We start from the raw sequence: 16,008 nt of genomic DNA, 5'->3' as shown, positions 1-16,008 counted from the left end.
AGCAAGTGGTCCCAAACAGAAGGTGCCTTGGATCAATGACATATGCTTATGGCAACTCTCATAAGTCCAAGGAGCAAATGAGGAATTCAAGGACTGCAAAGCCAGTTGGTTGCTTCTATATAAGACAGAGAGCTTAGGGGGAAAAAAAAAAAAAAAAAAAAAAAAAAAGAGTAACAAGCTCAAAGTCCCAAGATATGTGCTCAAGTCACTTGTCAGGGAATCAGAAACTTTGTTACTTTACTAAAAGAATGTCTTATTTCCTATATCCTCAGGCTGAAATTATCTAAAACTAACCTCAAAGTTTTATCTTGCACATAATCTTTAGGCATAACTCATTACTCAGTGTTCCCAAAACAAGTATTTCCTCCTTACCTTGGTGTTTTTGCTCACACTATACCCCTAAGGTGCAACATTTCTCATGCACTGCACTAACCATTCTGCATGACTTGATATTCATCCTTCAAGATCTACTTTCAACCAACTATGCCAAGTTTTATGATTTCTCCTCTGTATCTCACTAGTTTTTTTAAAAATAAATATTCTGCTAATATATCACACAGAACATTGCGTTTAGTTTTATCGGCATGGATCAACCTCATCTCTCTCTCTACATATATATCTTCCCTTAAATCCTCCACTTGTAGTGCCTGTGCAGGAAGGGGCTTTGTAACCTTAGCATGTAGCAATTAACTGATTGCTCTATATTATTATTTTTTGGTTGCAGCATGCAGTGGCTTGATGTGGAATCTCAGTTCTCAGACCAGGGATTGAACCCGGGCTGCAGCCGTGACAGCCTTAAGTCCTAACCACTAGACCACCAGGGAACTCCCAATATAGGTTATTGGGAGAAGTAATACACACATAGTGCTTGAAATATAAAGGATATCAGGGAACCAGTCACAGTGGTTTGTTTCTGGGGAGAAAACTAAGGCATAGAGGGAGAAACCCCCAGTTTTCCTATGTGCATGTATTATCTATACTACATAACAAATACATAATTTTATGAAGTCGGCTCTTCCATTGTCTAGAACAGATTTTTAAAAAACTTAAAAATTATAGTTGATTTATAATGTTGTCAACTTCTGCAATTACAGCAAAGTGACCCAGTCATACACACATATACACATAACATTTATAATGTTGTCAACTTCTGCAGTTACAGCAAAGTGACCTGGTCATACATACATACATATACACATAACATTTTTTCTCACATTATCTTGCATCATGTTCTATCACGAGTGATTAGATATAGTTCCCTGTGTTGAATAGATTTTCACATCTTATTTTCAGTGAGAAAGGCAAGTTGTAGAAGAAATAGAACATATAATCCTATTTTTATAAGAAATCAGAAATTCTAAACCAAAAATATCTTACCTATGGATTTTTTTTTTGGGGGGGGGGGCAGGGGATTGGATGAAGCCAAAGGAGAAAGGCTGAGGCGGGAGAAAGGAAGGGAAAGAGAAAAGTCAAAAAATGTGCATCCCAACATGCCAGCGAGGCCCAGCCCCAATCCACCCACCAAGCCCATGCTCCGTTCCATTCCCCGCGCATCCGGCTTGGTCCTTAGCTCAGTCCATCAGGCTTACGCCCCGTCCCTAACCCCACTCTCCAGGTCCAGTGTGACCCCACCCCAGAGCCTAACCCCATTCCTCTCCCCAGGAAGGAAATTAGAATTTCTTCTCTGAGGATAGATTAAGAGGTCAACCTTTTCGCCACCGCTGCAAGTTCCTCCGGCCAAGAGTGCCAGTGCGCCGGCCACTTCCGCTCCCGGCGGCCCTGAGACCGGAAGCGGAAGTGCGCATTGGCGGCGGATGGTGGCGGCTGTGTAGGGACGCGCGGCGCGCTGCGGTGGGAGTGTCTCTCGCCAATCTGCAGGTGCGGCCCGGCCCCTCTCGAAGGCTCGGAGGCCTCGGCTGTCGCGGGGAGTGGCCGGAGGGTTTAGGACGTTCGCCCAGGCGGACGTGCTTTCTTCCGTCGTAGCCTGGGGGCCAGGATGGGGCCCGCACAGCTCGGCTCTGCGGCCGGTCTACCCCTGCCCAGTCTGTCTCCCTCAGGTACCGTTCGTTCTAGCAGACGGGACTGTTATCCTACTATTGAAAGAGAAATCTCGAAGTACAGTCTAGGTCCGTTGACATCGGCCCCAGCACTCACTTGTCCTCTTTGATTTGTAGGCCTAGCGTATCTCCCTTATGCAGGATAACTGTTTATTAATCACGTTTTATTTCGTATTGCATTTCAGATTATTTAGCTTCGCAAATGGAAATCTAGGTCTGAGTCTACATGTGCAAATTGGTTTGGGTGACTTGGCATGTGAATTTTAAAAATTGAATGTACCCTCTATCAAGTGATGAATTAGATGAGTTTAGTTTTTTTTTTTTTTTGGTGACTGACATTTTGCAGTTTCTTAGCTTAGGACCTGTTAACTTAGCTTTCCTTTCCTTTTCCTTTCTCTTTTTTCATTGTTTTCTTTCTTTTAAAAGAACTTTTAATTTGTGAATTTTACTTTGTATAAGTTTTCTTCACCGCAGGTCAGTGTGAAGAAAAGCTCTTTCTCACTTATGTCATAAGGCTAACATACAAGAAGGGTAAGACTATTCATTTCTTTTCAAATTGGCTCCAGCCTGTAAATCATCGTAAAATTTCAAAACATGAGACTCCAGGAAAAAGATAACATAAGCTTTGTTAGTACTGGGAATTGGAATTGAGTTGGTAATAAATGAGATGTCTTTTTTAAATAATAGGGTTAAGACTCACTTCTTTTTTTTTTTTTTTTTTTTTTTTTTGTCTTTTTGTTGTTGTTGTTGTTGTTATTGTTGCTATTTCTTGGGCCGCTCCCGCGGCATATGGAGGCTCCCAGGCTAGGGGTCTAATCGGAGCCGCAGCCACTAGCCTACGCCAGAGCCACAGCAACGCGGGATCCGAGCCGCGTCTGCAACCTACACCACAGCTCACGGCAACGCCGGATCGTTAGCCCACTGAGCAAGGGCAGGGACCGAACCCGCAACCTCATGGTTCCTAGTCGGATTCGTTAACCACTGCGCCATGACGGGAACTCCCAAGACTCACTTCTAATGAATGAGGAAATGAGGAAAAAATTAATTCTGGAGGAAAATTAAACATCAGATTTCAATTTAATGAGTGAGTTGTTTGTTTTCAAGGAGAAATCATGTCCCACTTTGTCTTTTTAGAAAGAATAAATGTTTTTTAGAGACATATATAATCTAATGTTGTGATTTTTGTTATATGGACGGGCATTTTAAGTCATTTTTATTTTTGACTTTGTGGTTGTGTGTGTGAGTGTGTGTACAGGAACAAGTCTTTTTAGTTTAGCTATACTGAATTATTCTTTTTTTTTTTTTTTTTTTTTGGTCTTTTTGCCTTTTCTAGGGCCACCTGGTGGCATATGGAGTTCCCAGGCTAGGGGTCTAATCGGAGCTAATAGCCACCAGCCTATGCCTGAGCCACAGCAACGTGGGATCCGAGCTGCATCTGCAGCCTACACCATAGCTCACGGCAACGCTGGATCCTTAACCCACTGGGCAAGGCCAGGGATCGAACTGGCAACCTCATGGTTACTAGTTGGATTTGTTAACCACTGAGCCACGACGGGGACTCTTATACTGAATTATTCTTGAAGAGTGGTGATTGTTTGGCACATTTTTGTCGGGGGTGCCCCCAGTGAACCTGACCCTGTATAGGGAAAACAGTGTGGTTGAAATAGAGTTAGTGTTTGTCCCTGTGATGGTTCTGCTCTAGCTGGGAAGACAGATTTTAAATTGATAAGGACAAGGATAACATAGAAAAATAGAACAAGAGAACTTGAGAAGGAAGTCAGGAAAAAAAAATCTTTTTTTTTTTTTTTTTTTTTTTAATTTTCCCACTGTACAGCAAGGGGGTCAGGTCATCCTTAGATGTATACATTGCAGTTACAGTTTTTTCCCCCACCCTAGGGAAAAAAAATCTTAAAAGGGACAAATGTTTGAATTGAAAAGTTAAGTTGTATGCAGCTGGTCAAGGGATCAGGCTGTGGACTAGTAGTGGAGAGATTTGAAAGAACTCTAGACGCATAATCCCTCAAGCAGTAAAAGCCTTGTGTATTGCAGGAGCTGAGAAAAGACTGGGAAAGCCAAAACACAGAAAACAAAAGTTCAGAATGGATGAGCTGGGTGGAGGAAGGCAGAGCCCTGAAGGTCATGGTAAAGTTTAGACCTTGTTTTTTTTTTTTTTTGGCTTTTTGCCTTTTCTAGGGCCACTCTTGCGGCATAGGGAGGTTCCCAGCTAGGGGTTGAATGGGAGCTGTAGCCACCAGCCTACGCCAGAGCCACAGCAACTCAGGATCCAAGCCGCATCTGCAACCTACACCACAGCTCACGGCAACGCCGGATCGTTAACCCACTGAGCAAGGGCAGAGGCCGAACCCGCAACCTCATGGTTCCTAGTCAGATTCGTTAACCCACTAAGAAAGGCCAGGGATCTAACCCACAACCTCATGGTTCCTAGTCGGATCTGTTAACCACTGAGCCACTATGGGAACTCCTTTAGACCTTGTTCTGAGGCCATTGGGAAGCCACTATTTTGTTTTGTTTTGTTTTGTTTTTTCTTTTTGTCTTTTTTAGGGCTGCACCCACGGCATAGGGAGGTTCCCAGGCCAGGGGTCCAATTGGAGCCACAGCAACAGCAGCGCAGGATATGAGCTGCATCTGCGACCTACACCACAGCTCAATGCAATGCTGCATCTTTAACCCACTGAGCTAGGCCAAGAATCCAACCTGCAACCTTGTGGTTACTAGTCGAGTTCATTAACCACTGAGTCACAACAGGAACTGTGAAAGCCACTGTTTTTAAGGAGGTGTGTGATGTGATTTTGTTTGTAATTTGTTTTTGTTTTTTTAACTCAATGAATTTTATTACATTTATAGTTGTACAACGATCATCACAACCCAGTTTTATAGCATTTCCATCCCAAACCCCCAGCTCATCCCCCTCTGCCCACCAACCTGTCTCTTTTGGAAACCATAAGTTTTTCAAAGTATGTGAGTCAGTATCTGTTCTGCAAAGAAGTTCATTATATCCTTTTTTTAGATTCCACATGGAGGTGATAACATGATGTTGGTGATTACTGTCTGACTTCACCTAGCATGATATTTCTAGGTCCATCAATGTTGTTGCAAATGCCATTATTTCATTCCTTTTTATGGCTGAATAATATTTCATTGTGTGTATGTACCACACTCCCCTGTCGATGGACATTTAGGTTGCTTCTATGTATTGGCTATTGTATATAGTGCTGCAATGAACATTGGAGTACATGTGTCTTTTTTTTGTTTGTTTTTTTTGTTTTGTTTTTTCTAGGGCCGCACCTGAGGCATATGGAGGTTCCCAGGCTAGGGGTCCAATTGGAGCTGTAGCTGCTGGCCTACACCACAGCCACAGCAATGCCAGATCCGAGCCACGTCTGTGAACTACACCACAGCTCATGGCAACACCAGATTCTTAACCCACTGAGCGAGGCCAGGGGATTGAACCCGCAGCCTCATGGTTTCTAGTCTGATTCATTAACCATGATGGGAACTCCCATGTGTCTTTTGGAGTCATGGTTTTCTCTGGATAGATGCCCAGGAGTGGGATTGCGGGATCAAAGGGTAATTCTATTTTTAGTTTTTTAAGGAATCTCCAGTTTACATTCCCTCCAACAGTGTAATAATGTTCCCTTTTCTCTACACCCTCTCCAGCATTTATTGTTTATAGACTTTTTGTTTGTGATTTAAAGGAAACACCAGCTTCTGAATTGAGTGGAGTTTAGAATGGACAAGAATGAATGCAAAGTCTACACATACAGGAGCTTGAGTTAAGTTTAGGACTCAGATGATTGTGGAATTGGAAAAGTTGGGGCTTGGTGATGATCATAGATTGGAAAAGCTGGAATGTTTGAGATGTGTAGGAGGTAGAATTGAGAATTCGGTGTTCTCTCTACCACATGATGTAGAGTAGGGCTTGGCAACCCATGCCCGCTGGGCCAAATCTGCACCACTGCTGGTTTCTATAAATAAAGTTTTATTGGAACCCATGTGTTTCCGTGTTCTCTATGGCTGTTTTTGTGCTACAGTCACAGTTAAATAGTTGCTGTATGTATGGCCAACAAAATCTGATACTTACTCTCTGGCCTTTTACAGAAAAAGTTAAGTTAAAAGTTAAGACAACCCTTAAGACATAAAGTGCTTACATGCATTAAGTGCCATGCTGGTGGCAGGATTTGGAGTCCTGAAAAAAGTGGACACAGATCTATACTTCAAGAATTTGCATCATAGTTGGAGAGAGGCAAACTCACCTAAATAAATACATATAAAAATTACAACTCGATAAGGGCAGTAGAGGAAAAGTAGAGGGTGTTAGAGTGTTTTGAGGGAGTATAAGAGGAGAAATAATCACTTTATTAGGTGAGAGGAGCCAGTAGAAATGATTAGGGCCTCTGGTGTGAAAGGTAGCCTGGGGCCCAGTAGGTTCCTTATCGAGATGATTTCCATGTAAGCATGTTTTTGATTGGCCACCCTGCGGATGTCCACAGAAATGGAATCACCTGTGCCAAACCACTGCTTGGTGTTCTGGTGCCACCCTAATTTCTTCTCTGTCTCTCTTTTATTGCAGGAAGGATACCTACTGAAACTTTAAGCCCTGGAGCTGGTGTCATGGTGAGGGGGAGGGAGTCGGGATAGTTATGTAGTCCGAGCCCTGTCCCCTCTCTTCCTGTCCCCCAACTGAGGAAGAAAGGGGAGGGGAGGTGTAGACCATCTTTAGCCCCACCCCTGGCATGTGGAAACCTTTTTCAGTGCATGACCTCCAGAGGGAACTGTCCATGGGTGGAGGCTTCCCAAAGTGACCCTGGGGTTCTGCTTAACTCAGGATTCTGAGTGCAGTGTGGGGCTTATTTAGAACTATCATCTGCAGAACTCTTTCAGGGCCGCCCCTGCCATCCCTTATGAGGCCAACCAAAACCGCATGTGGTTATATCCATTAAAATTAAAGTTAATTAAAATCCAACAAAATTATTTTATTTTTTCTTTTTAGGGCCGCACCTATGGCATATGGAAGTTCCCTGCCGAGGAATTGAATGGGAGCTGCAGGTGCTGGCCTCCACCACAGCCACAGCCAAGTAGGATCCGAGCTGGATCTGTGACTTGTGCCGCAGCTTGCAGCAACACCAGATCCTTAACCCACTGAGTGCGGCCATGGATTGAACCTGCATCCTCATGGATACTTGCTGGGTTCTTAACCCACTGAGCCACAATGGGAACTCCAAAATCCAGCAAAAGTAAAAACTCAGTTTCTCAGTCATCCAGACCACATTTTTTTTTTTTTTTTTTATTTTCCCACTGTACAGCAAGGGGGTCAGGTTATCCTTAGATGTATACATTGCAGTTACAGTTTTTTTCCCCACCCTTTCTTCTGTTGTGACATGAGTATCTAGACATAGTTCTCAATGCTATTCAGCAGGATCTCCTTGTAAATCTATTCTAGGTTGTGTCTGATAAGCCCAAGCTCCCGATCCCTCCCACTCCCTCCCCCTCCCATCATAGACCACATTTCTTAGGTGCTCAGTAGCCACACATGCTGGTGGCTGTCTTTTTGGAAAATGCAGTCATAGAACATTCCTATTTTCATAGAGAGCTTTGCCAGTCAGTGCTGTTCCAGAGTATTCCAAAATTAAAAGATCATAAAGTTTCTCAGATGCAATGGAAGTCCCATTTTAACAGGCATAAAAGATAACTAAATCTTATCTGCATCTTGGGGAGGCATCCTAGGGACTTCATGAAAATAAAAGATCAAGTCCCAACTTTAGATGATGCCTTAAACAAGGAGATTAGGACAAACTCTGTAAAGCTGAGAACAGGCTCTGAGAGCCAAAGCTTATGTGTTCAGATTTGTCCAAATGTTAAAAGAAAGTAATTACTTTAGGTTGGGTGTACTGTATGAGCTGTGTCCCTCAACTGACAGTTTTGGGGGCAACTCCTCTATTCTGCTCTTACAGCATGGGGACAGAAACCAATGGGTGTGGCTGTGTGCCAATAAAACTTTATTTAGACAAAAAGGAGGCAGGCCCGGTTTGCTGAGCCCTACTTTGGAGAGAACACTTGGTCTGAATGTTCTTGCACTGGGTCTGCACAGGGAAGATCTCTCGTCCTGCAGGATGGTGGGGGTGGTCCTTGCTGAACCCGAATATGTATGCTCTTAGGAATCAGTCACCTTGAAGGATGTGGCCATGGGGCTCATTCAGGAATGGGCGTTGCTGGATGATGCTTGGAGGAACCTGTGCAGATACATGCTGCTGGACAACTGCAGGACCTTGGCCCCCAGAGGTAAGGCTGGTGCTACTCTAGTCCTTCCTGTATGCAGGCACCAAATGCTTTTTAAGTGCCTGCCACGTGACCACAAAGATACAGTGTGGGTTTCGTGGGGTTTACGATTAACTGGCTTCCCCAGGATAACAGCTCCATATATTGTGTTGACTTATTTGTTTCCATAGTTAGGAACTCCCTGGGTCTCAGTGAGCCTGGCCTTGGGCTTCAGGACTTAGAGAACCTCAGCTTCATGGGGCAGAGAGGAGGGGGTTTGTGGTTTGGGCCTTTGTGGAAGAACCTCACTTGCTGTGACCAGTGTTGCAGGGCAATGGGAGATCCTGAAAGAGGGATGGTGCTGTATAATAAAACACACAAGACTCTTTCACCTTTAGAAAGTGGGGGACCAGGAGGCACTCTGTTCTGCAGAATAAAAAAGTGCCTAGGCTTTAGCCCATATGACTTTTACTAAGGAAGGTGACAAGATTAGTGGGCAAGAACAAGCATAGGCAATGACAAAGGACATAGTGCAGCTGTTAATAGAATAGCATGGTTAATGCATAAGTCCCTTTTCTTGTCTTTGAAAGAGACCCTGTACTTGAGAATTCTGTGTCGGCATACATGCTTTCCTGGCTTTGCCACATACCAAGTTTGCTTTTTGCAGAGTTCAGCAGTTCAGTGGTCTCCAACACTCACTGAGTTCATTAGAAATTGAACGTGATCATTTAGCTACTCCGTGTATTTGCTCAGGGTCAGGAACTGAGGCGCAGGTGGAAGGTGTGTGGTCCAGGGAAGCAGTTGTTTTACTCTGCAAGCCCTCTCTCCCTCAGCATCTGTGTCTTTCTCCACCAGCAGGGGCTCCACCATGCAAAGCCAGCCTGGTCTCCCAGGTGGGACCAAGAAAAGAGCTGAGGGCAGCAGAAGGAGGCATTCTCCAGGCCACCTGTGCAGGTGAGTACTAGGGGGTGGGGGATATTGTGACCCACCCATTAGGGGGCGGTGCTGCTGGGAAGTGTGAGTCTGAGAGCATTTTAATTCTGAGGGGGAAATAAGGCTGTTTGGAGGGAGTTCCTTCAGCTTTTCTTCTGTTTTCATTTTCTAGCTTTCTTTTCATACTTATTGGTTTCAGAAAAAAGAATCTTTTCCAATTTCTTTCTCTCGCTCCCTTTTTCTAAAGATTGAAATATTCACATACTATAAAATTCATCCCTTTAAAGTGTACAATTCAGGAGTTCCTGTCGTGCCGCGGCAGAAACGAATCCGACTAGGAACCATGAAGTTGCGGGTTCAAACCCTGGCCTTACTCAGTGGGTTAAGGATCTGGCGTTGCCATGAGCTGTGGTGTAGTTTACAGATGCGGCTTGGATCTGGCGTGGCTGTGACTGTGGTGTAGGCTGGCAGCTACAGGTTCGATTGGACCCCCTAGCCTGGGAACCTCCATATGTGGCAGGTGTGGCCCTAAAAAGACAAAAACAAAACAAAACAAAACAAAATGCAATTCAGAGGTTTTTAGTGTATTCATCAAATTCTGCAACCATCACTACTATCTAATTCCAGAACATTTCTATCACTCAAAAAGAAACCCTGTACCTATTTGCAGTCACTCCTGATCCCCTAGCAACCACTAATCCACTTTCTATCTCTGTGGCTTTGCCTGTTGTGGACATTTCATATAAATGGAATCATATATCTATCTGTCTTCTTTCACTCAGCATCATGTTTTTGAGGTTCATCTGTGTTGTAGCATTCCTTTTTTTAATGGCTGCACCTATAGCATGTGCAGTTTCCCCAGCCAGGGATTGAATCTGAGGCATATGCCACAGCTGTAGCAATGCCTGATCCTTTAATCCACTGTGCAGGGCTAGGGATTGAACCTGTACCTCTGCAGCACCCTGAGCTGCTGCAGTCAGCTTCTTAACCCACTGTGCCTATATTCATTCTTTTCGAAGGTTGAATGATATGCCATTTTGTGAATGGACCACATTTAGTTTATCCATTCATCTGATGATGGACATTTGGTTTGTTTCCACTTTTTGGTGAATATGAAGTGCTACTCTGAAAATTTGTGTACAAGATGTTATGTGGACATATGTTCATTTCTCCTGGGTATATAATTAGGTGTGGAATTCCTGGGCCATTTTTAAAACTTTCTGAAGAACTGTCAAACTGCTTTCTAGACTAGGCATACTATTTTACCTTTCCACCAGCGGTGGGTGAGGATTCTGATTTCTCCATAGCATACACATGCTTTTTGTCCAATTCTTTTGTATAATGAACATTTCTTTGTGTGTTTCTTATCTCATTGCTTCTACTTGTTTGTCTGATAACACTCTCTTTCTGTCAACAACAGTCTTAATCTCCATGGATTTTTTTTTTTTTTTTTTGCTGGGAAAAAGTCTCTCATTTCCATCTTTGCCCAGTTCCCATCATTTCCCAATTCCACACACAACCATACTCTTTAGAGCCTTCCTTTGCTCAGTGATGCTGTCTTCCCTTTCAGTATTGTCCCAAGTGTAGGGTCGATATTGAAAAAAATATGTATGTTGTGTGTGTCAGTTTCATACCATTAGCTTTTTCTTTCTTCTTTTTAAATTACAGTTGATTAACAATGTTGTGCTAATTTCTGCTGTGTAGTAAAGTGACCAGTCATACATATGATGGTCATGCACCATCATAAACTTACACATTCACATGCATTCCCTTTCTTTTCTTTCTCTTTTTTTCTTTAAAATTATGGTTGATTTACAGTGTTGTGTCAATTTCTGCTATACAGCAAAGCAACTATATATATACACACACACATTCTTTTTCTCATACTATCTTCCATCGTGTTCTATCCCAGGAGATTGGATATAGTTCTTTGTGCTGTACAGCACAACCTCATTGCCCATCCACTCTATTTTTTTTAAGGGCCGCACCCGTGTCATATGGAGGTTCGCAGACTAGGGGTTGAATAGGAGCTGTAGCCCCCAGTCTAGCCACAACCACAGCAACGCCAGATCCGATTCTCGTCTGCGACCTACACTACAGCTCACGGCAATGCCAGATCCTTAACTCACTGAGCGAGGCCAGGGATCAAACCTGCATCCTCATGGATGCTAGTCAGATTTGTTTCTGCTGCACCACGATGGGCACTCCTGCCCATCCATTCTAAATGTAATAGTTTGTATCTACTAACCCCAAACTCCCAGTCCATCCCACTCCCTCTCCCCTCCCTCTTGGTAACCACGAGTCTGTTCTCTATATCTATGAGTTTGTTTCTGTTTTGTAGATAGGTTCATTTGTGCCATATTTTATTTTACTTTATTTTTATTTTGCTTTTAAGGGCTACATCTGAAGCATGCGGAAGTTCTGAGGCTACGGGTTGAATTGGAGCTGCAGCTGTTGGCACATGCCACAGCTACAACAATACCAGATCCAAGCCATATCTATAACTTACATCGCAGCTTGTCCTCAACCCACTGAGTGGGGCCAGGGATCGAACACGTGTCTTCATGGATACTAGTGAAGTTTGTGACTCACTGAGCCACAACAGGAACTCTGTGTCCCATATTTTAGATTTCACATATAAGTGATAGCATATGGTATTTTTCTTTCTTTTTCTGACTTCACTTAGTATGAGAATCTCTAATTGCATCCATGTTGCTACAAAAGGCATTATTTTGTTGTATTTTTATGGCTGAGTAGTATTCCTTTGTGTGTATATACCACATCTTTTTTTTTTTATTTGAAGATAACATGTATAGCTGTATAGTTTTGACCTTTCTTTTTTTAATTAAAATTTATTATAGTTGATTTATAGTGTTATGTCAATTTCTGCTGTATAGCAGAGTGACCCAGTCATACACACACACACTCTTTTTCTCATACTATCTTCCATCATGTTTGGATATAGTTCCCTGCACTGTACAGCAGGACTTCATTGCTTATCCACTCTAAATGTAATAGTTTGCATCTATTAACCCTCAAATCTCAGTCTATCCTACTCCCTCCTCCTCCCCCTTGGCAACCACATGTCTGTTTGCTATATCTGTGAGTCTCTTTCTATTCTGTAGATAGGTTCATTTGTGCCATATTTTAGATTCCACATATAAGTGATATTCATATGGTATTTGTCTTTCTCTTTCTGACTTACTTCACTTAGTATGAGAAACCCTAGTTGCATCCATATTGCTGCATACGGCATTATTTCATTCTTTTTAATGGCTAAGTAGTATTTTATTGTATATATGTACCACATCTACTTAATCCATTCATCAGTCAGTGGACATTTAGGTTGCTTCCATGTCTTGGCTATTGCATACCACTACTTTTTTCTGAAGGAAGGTAATTTTTTTTTTTTCAATTCATTTTAGACTGGGAATCTCAGCTTAAATTCAAAGAGTATCCTCCTCTGCAGGATATTTTGGAGGAAATTTCACATCATGATTTGCAAATGGTAAGATTCATGGGGGATGATTCTTCATTCCTTCTCATAAGAGAAGTGAGGAATATGTATGTTGGAAACACACAGCAGGGCCAGACAGACTTATGAGCCAGGGCGTTTCCTAAAGGATGTGAAGTGTCTGAAGTGAGCATCCATGACTCCTGAATTTAAGCAACCCTCCCCCGTCCCTTAAGATTCTTCCTTCCTAGAAGTTTTCCCCAAGTTAACGTTTCCATCAGTATTTTTTGTGTATGATTTACATTTCAACAATGGTCAGAAACACACTGCCTGTTAGAGACGTCTCATGGAATGCCTCTCTCACAGATGTGAGAAAGCCTAGTGGTGGAGTCTGGAAGAACTTGACCTGTCCAAATATGGTGCACCTCTGAAAATGTCAAAGACATGCTCCTGGTGGGGAGCATTCCTGGGCAGGGCATGGATGTCAGTGAGCTTTTTGTCATTGTTCAGCCCTTGTCAGGGACAAACTCTTGCCCAGAGAGAAGGCACCTGATGACTTAATTGTGGTAGAAATGCTCCTGAAGGAACTATAACTTGGATATGAACAAGAGAGCCTATAGGAGAGAGGGCCACTCTGATTGTAAAGAACGTGGGAGTGTTGTCAGGGGTCCCCCACCCCTAGGGAGGCAAGTGACAGCTCTGAGGCCTCCTTGCCTTGTGGAAATAAGTTCTGGTGGCCAGGGACAGACCAAGGCCTTGTAGCCCCAAAGGAGACTGAAGAGCAGACATCCCCAGGCTCAGCCTTCCTCCTGTCCCAGGACTACCCCACACCCCACCTCCTCGACAATACCTAGAACCCAGCTCCTCGAAGCAGTGGTTTCACATCTTTTGTTTTTCACAGTGCCTGTACCACCAGTGCTCAGTAAGTATGTGCTGAATAGACAAGCCAAACTCCTAAAAGCCTTCGAGAAGAATGATCTGTGTCAGAATTATTCTGATCAAAATGGTACCCACAGGATTTTAATTTAGGGAGGTGGCTGAGTGATGCCAGGGAGAGGACAGTGACACTGACTTGCATTCCTTGAGAGGAGGGGGCTTGCCACACCATACAGGACCACAGGAGGAAGCATCAGGATCATTCAGTCCCCAGTTATCTGGTACCTGGTCTGGGTCATTTAGGGCAGGGGGAATATTGGCTTGGTGTGTGATAACTAGGTAAAAGAGGTAGATAGTTTGGAGTACAGGCTGTGGATCACAGGGGAGGTGTAAACAACTATGGCCACTGATTTGGCCTTATGATTGACAGATGCAATAGACAAATATAGAGTCTAAGAAAACATAGAACAATGTTCGGGCTCCCAGTCTTTTTATAAAAACCTTTCTAGTAAAATGCCTTGTGGCACCACTAAGGGCTTGTGGCCTAACCTCCAGCCACAGCCCCCTCAGAACCAGAGAGGGTCATGTCTGTCCAAGTCTCTGGCATAATCAGTCCTCAGAGACCCTCACTGGTGGCTGGCAGCCACAGTAGAGTAGGTGGAGTCACCAAGTCTGAAACAGACCCATTTCCCCCAATCCTGATGGCACTACCCTAGAACGTAAGGTCTCTGAGGGTGAGAACAGCCTTGATACTACCTCTGTTCTGCTCAGCACCCTCTATGCCTTTTCCCAGGGGCCAGGGCTGGACCTGAGGATGCAGATCATGTCTGGTATGGGAGAGAGGGAGATAGCCCTGACTCCGGAGGACCGGTCAGCTCTCCAGGAGTCACCTTGGTCTGATTACACAGTAAGCCTGCAAGGTGGTTTGCCGGGAGGGGTTTGAGATTTCTGTAAGTGGGGAGGCAGGAGGTAGGGAGGAATCTCGGGCCAACTGTGGGGAATTGGGAACATGCTGGGGGCCCAGGCTTAGCTCAGTAAGAACCACTGAATAGGCCGTGGCATTTCTGCACTGAATTTAAAAATCCTCAGCATGGTGTCAGGCCCAGAGCAGTGCTAGGGGAGGGGCTAGCGCCCAGGCTCCTGGCCCTGCCTCTCCCTGTCCAGCCTTTCTTCCTCCAGACCTTCCACCCTCATTTCCATCCTGTCCATGGCCAGGAAGCCTACAGGAATGAGTGGATCCTGTGACCTAAAGGCCAGGCTGGAAGTGTCCAGCCTGGTCACTGAGCTCTTGCCTCAGGGTCTTGCATTTCTTCTTCTCCTGAGGAGAAAGGGCTTCCTCCTACCTCCCCCTACCCATCAGCTGCCCTGAGGGAACTGCCACTGTTATTTCCCATTTGCCACCAAGACCTGGAACTTTTCCTTCAAAATACAAACCTACCTCTTGCTGCTCCTCCTGTCCCTGGGACCACCACCCTGCCCAGAGCCACTGTTAGTTCTCCTGAACTCCTGGGAACTGCTCCTGACGGGCACCTGCTGCCTCTGGGCACTACCCTGGATATAGAGGCCAGAGGCATCCTTTAGAAATGCAAGTCATGGCAGGGGTTCCTTTGTGATTGCAGCAGGTTAAGGATCCATTGTTGTCAGTGCTGTGGCTCAGGTTGCTGTGGCTCAGGTTTGATCCCTGTCTCTGGAACTTCCATGTGCTGTGGCCAAAAAAACCCCAAACAAACAAAAGAAAAATGCAAATCAGCTCAAACACCTCAGCGAGCAGCCAGTGGTAAAGGAGAGTTCAGGTCCTTTCTCCCACAGCAGGACTCCCCCTTGGGAATAATTTACTAATGTCCCCACGTTTGCAGGGGTTCACCTCTGTGTCCTTCCTCTCACCCTCAATCTGCTGGGCATCCTCTATCCCTCTTTATTCCAGCATTTCCCCCACTACCAGAGGCTGCTCGCAGGAGACCGTCCCTACCCAGGCTCCCTCTCTCTGTCCAATCTTGGAGTTGAAATTCTGTGACAGTGATTAGCTTTGTATTGAAGGATTGCAAATCTGGGCAAGGTCAACAGGGTCTATCCCTCCTTTATCAGTATGCTCCCCAAAGCAGGGCCAGTCATGCCAATTCAGTCTGTGTAAGCAAGTGTGGGTGGATCCCACCAACCATGCGATTCTGATCTGTTCCTGTCACTCTGTCCAGGGGCTGAAGGTGGCTATGCAGATTCATAAGATGGCCATGCCGGAGCCTGCACTGAGCCTCCCTAACCTGTGGGCAGCTGGGGTTCCTGGTGAGTGAGCTCTGGGTGGAATTGGTAGTCAAAAGGCCTTTGGTACTGTGTTGTCTTTGGGAAGCTGCATCCATCTTCTTTTCCTTTGAATGTGGTCATTACCATGGGGAGAGAACACAGAAAGTCATCTCA

At 44.5% G+C, this 16,008-nt stretch overlaps 1 protein-coding gene across 11 annotated transcripts in view; it reads left to right on the top strand.

Moving 5' to 3' along the window:
- The first annotated feature begins 1,793 nt into the window (after positions 1 to 1,793).
- Positions 1,794 to 16,008, top strand: part of ZNF333 (zinc finger protein 333) — a 32,931-nt gene continuing 18,716 nt past the window's right edge. For 3 of the 11 annotated variants that reach the window (XM_085012631.1, XM_085012632.1, XM_013987447.3), the window contains exons 1-8: positions 1,794 to 2,057; positions 4,107 to 4,199; positions 6,649 to 6,692; positions 8,234 to 8,357; positions 9,189 to 9,287; positions 12,692 to 12,774; positions 14,390 to 14,503; positions 15,789 to 15,876. In XM_085012631.1, coding sequence (XP_084868757.1) covers positions 1,997 to 2,057; positions 4,107 to 4,199; positions 6,649 to 6,692; positions 8,234 to 8,357; positions 9,189 to 9,287; positions 12,692 to 12,774; positions 14,390 to 14,503; positions 15,789 to 15,876 — 706 coding nt within the window. In that variant the 5' untranslated portion in view covers positions 1,794 to 1,996. Of the gene's footprint in view, positions 2,861 to 3,419; positions 4,274 to 4,642; positions 6,693 to 8,233; positions 8,358 to 9,188; positions 9,288 to 12,691; positions 12,775 to 14,389; positions 14,504 to 15,788; positions 15,877 to 16,008 lie in introns of those variants that run through there. The other 8 variants (XM_085012633.1, XM_005654878.4, XM_013987448.3 and 5 more) reach the window with 7 other exon arrangements.

The sequence above is a fragment of the Sus scrofa genome, chromosome 2, assembly GCF_054392235.1.
Source record: "Sus scrofa isolate SSC_HxYL_T2T_F1_AM1 chromosome 2, Sscrofa_HxYL_maternal_Yorkshire_Landrace_v2.0, whole genome shotgun sequence".
In the NCBI taxonomy this organism is placed as follows: Eukaryota; Metazoa; Chordata; class Mammalia; order Artiodactyla; family Suidae; genus Sus; species Sus scrofa.
Note: the sequence above shows the minus strand (reverse complement) of the source record. Positions and strands in the feature narration are given on the sequence as shown.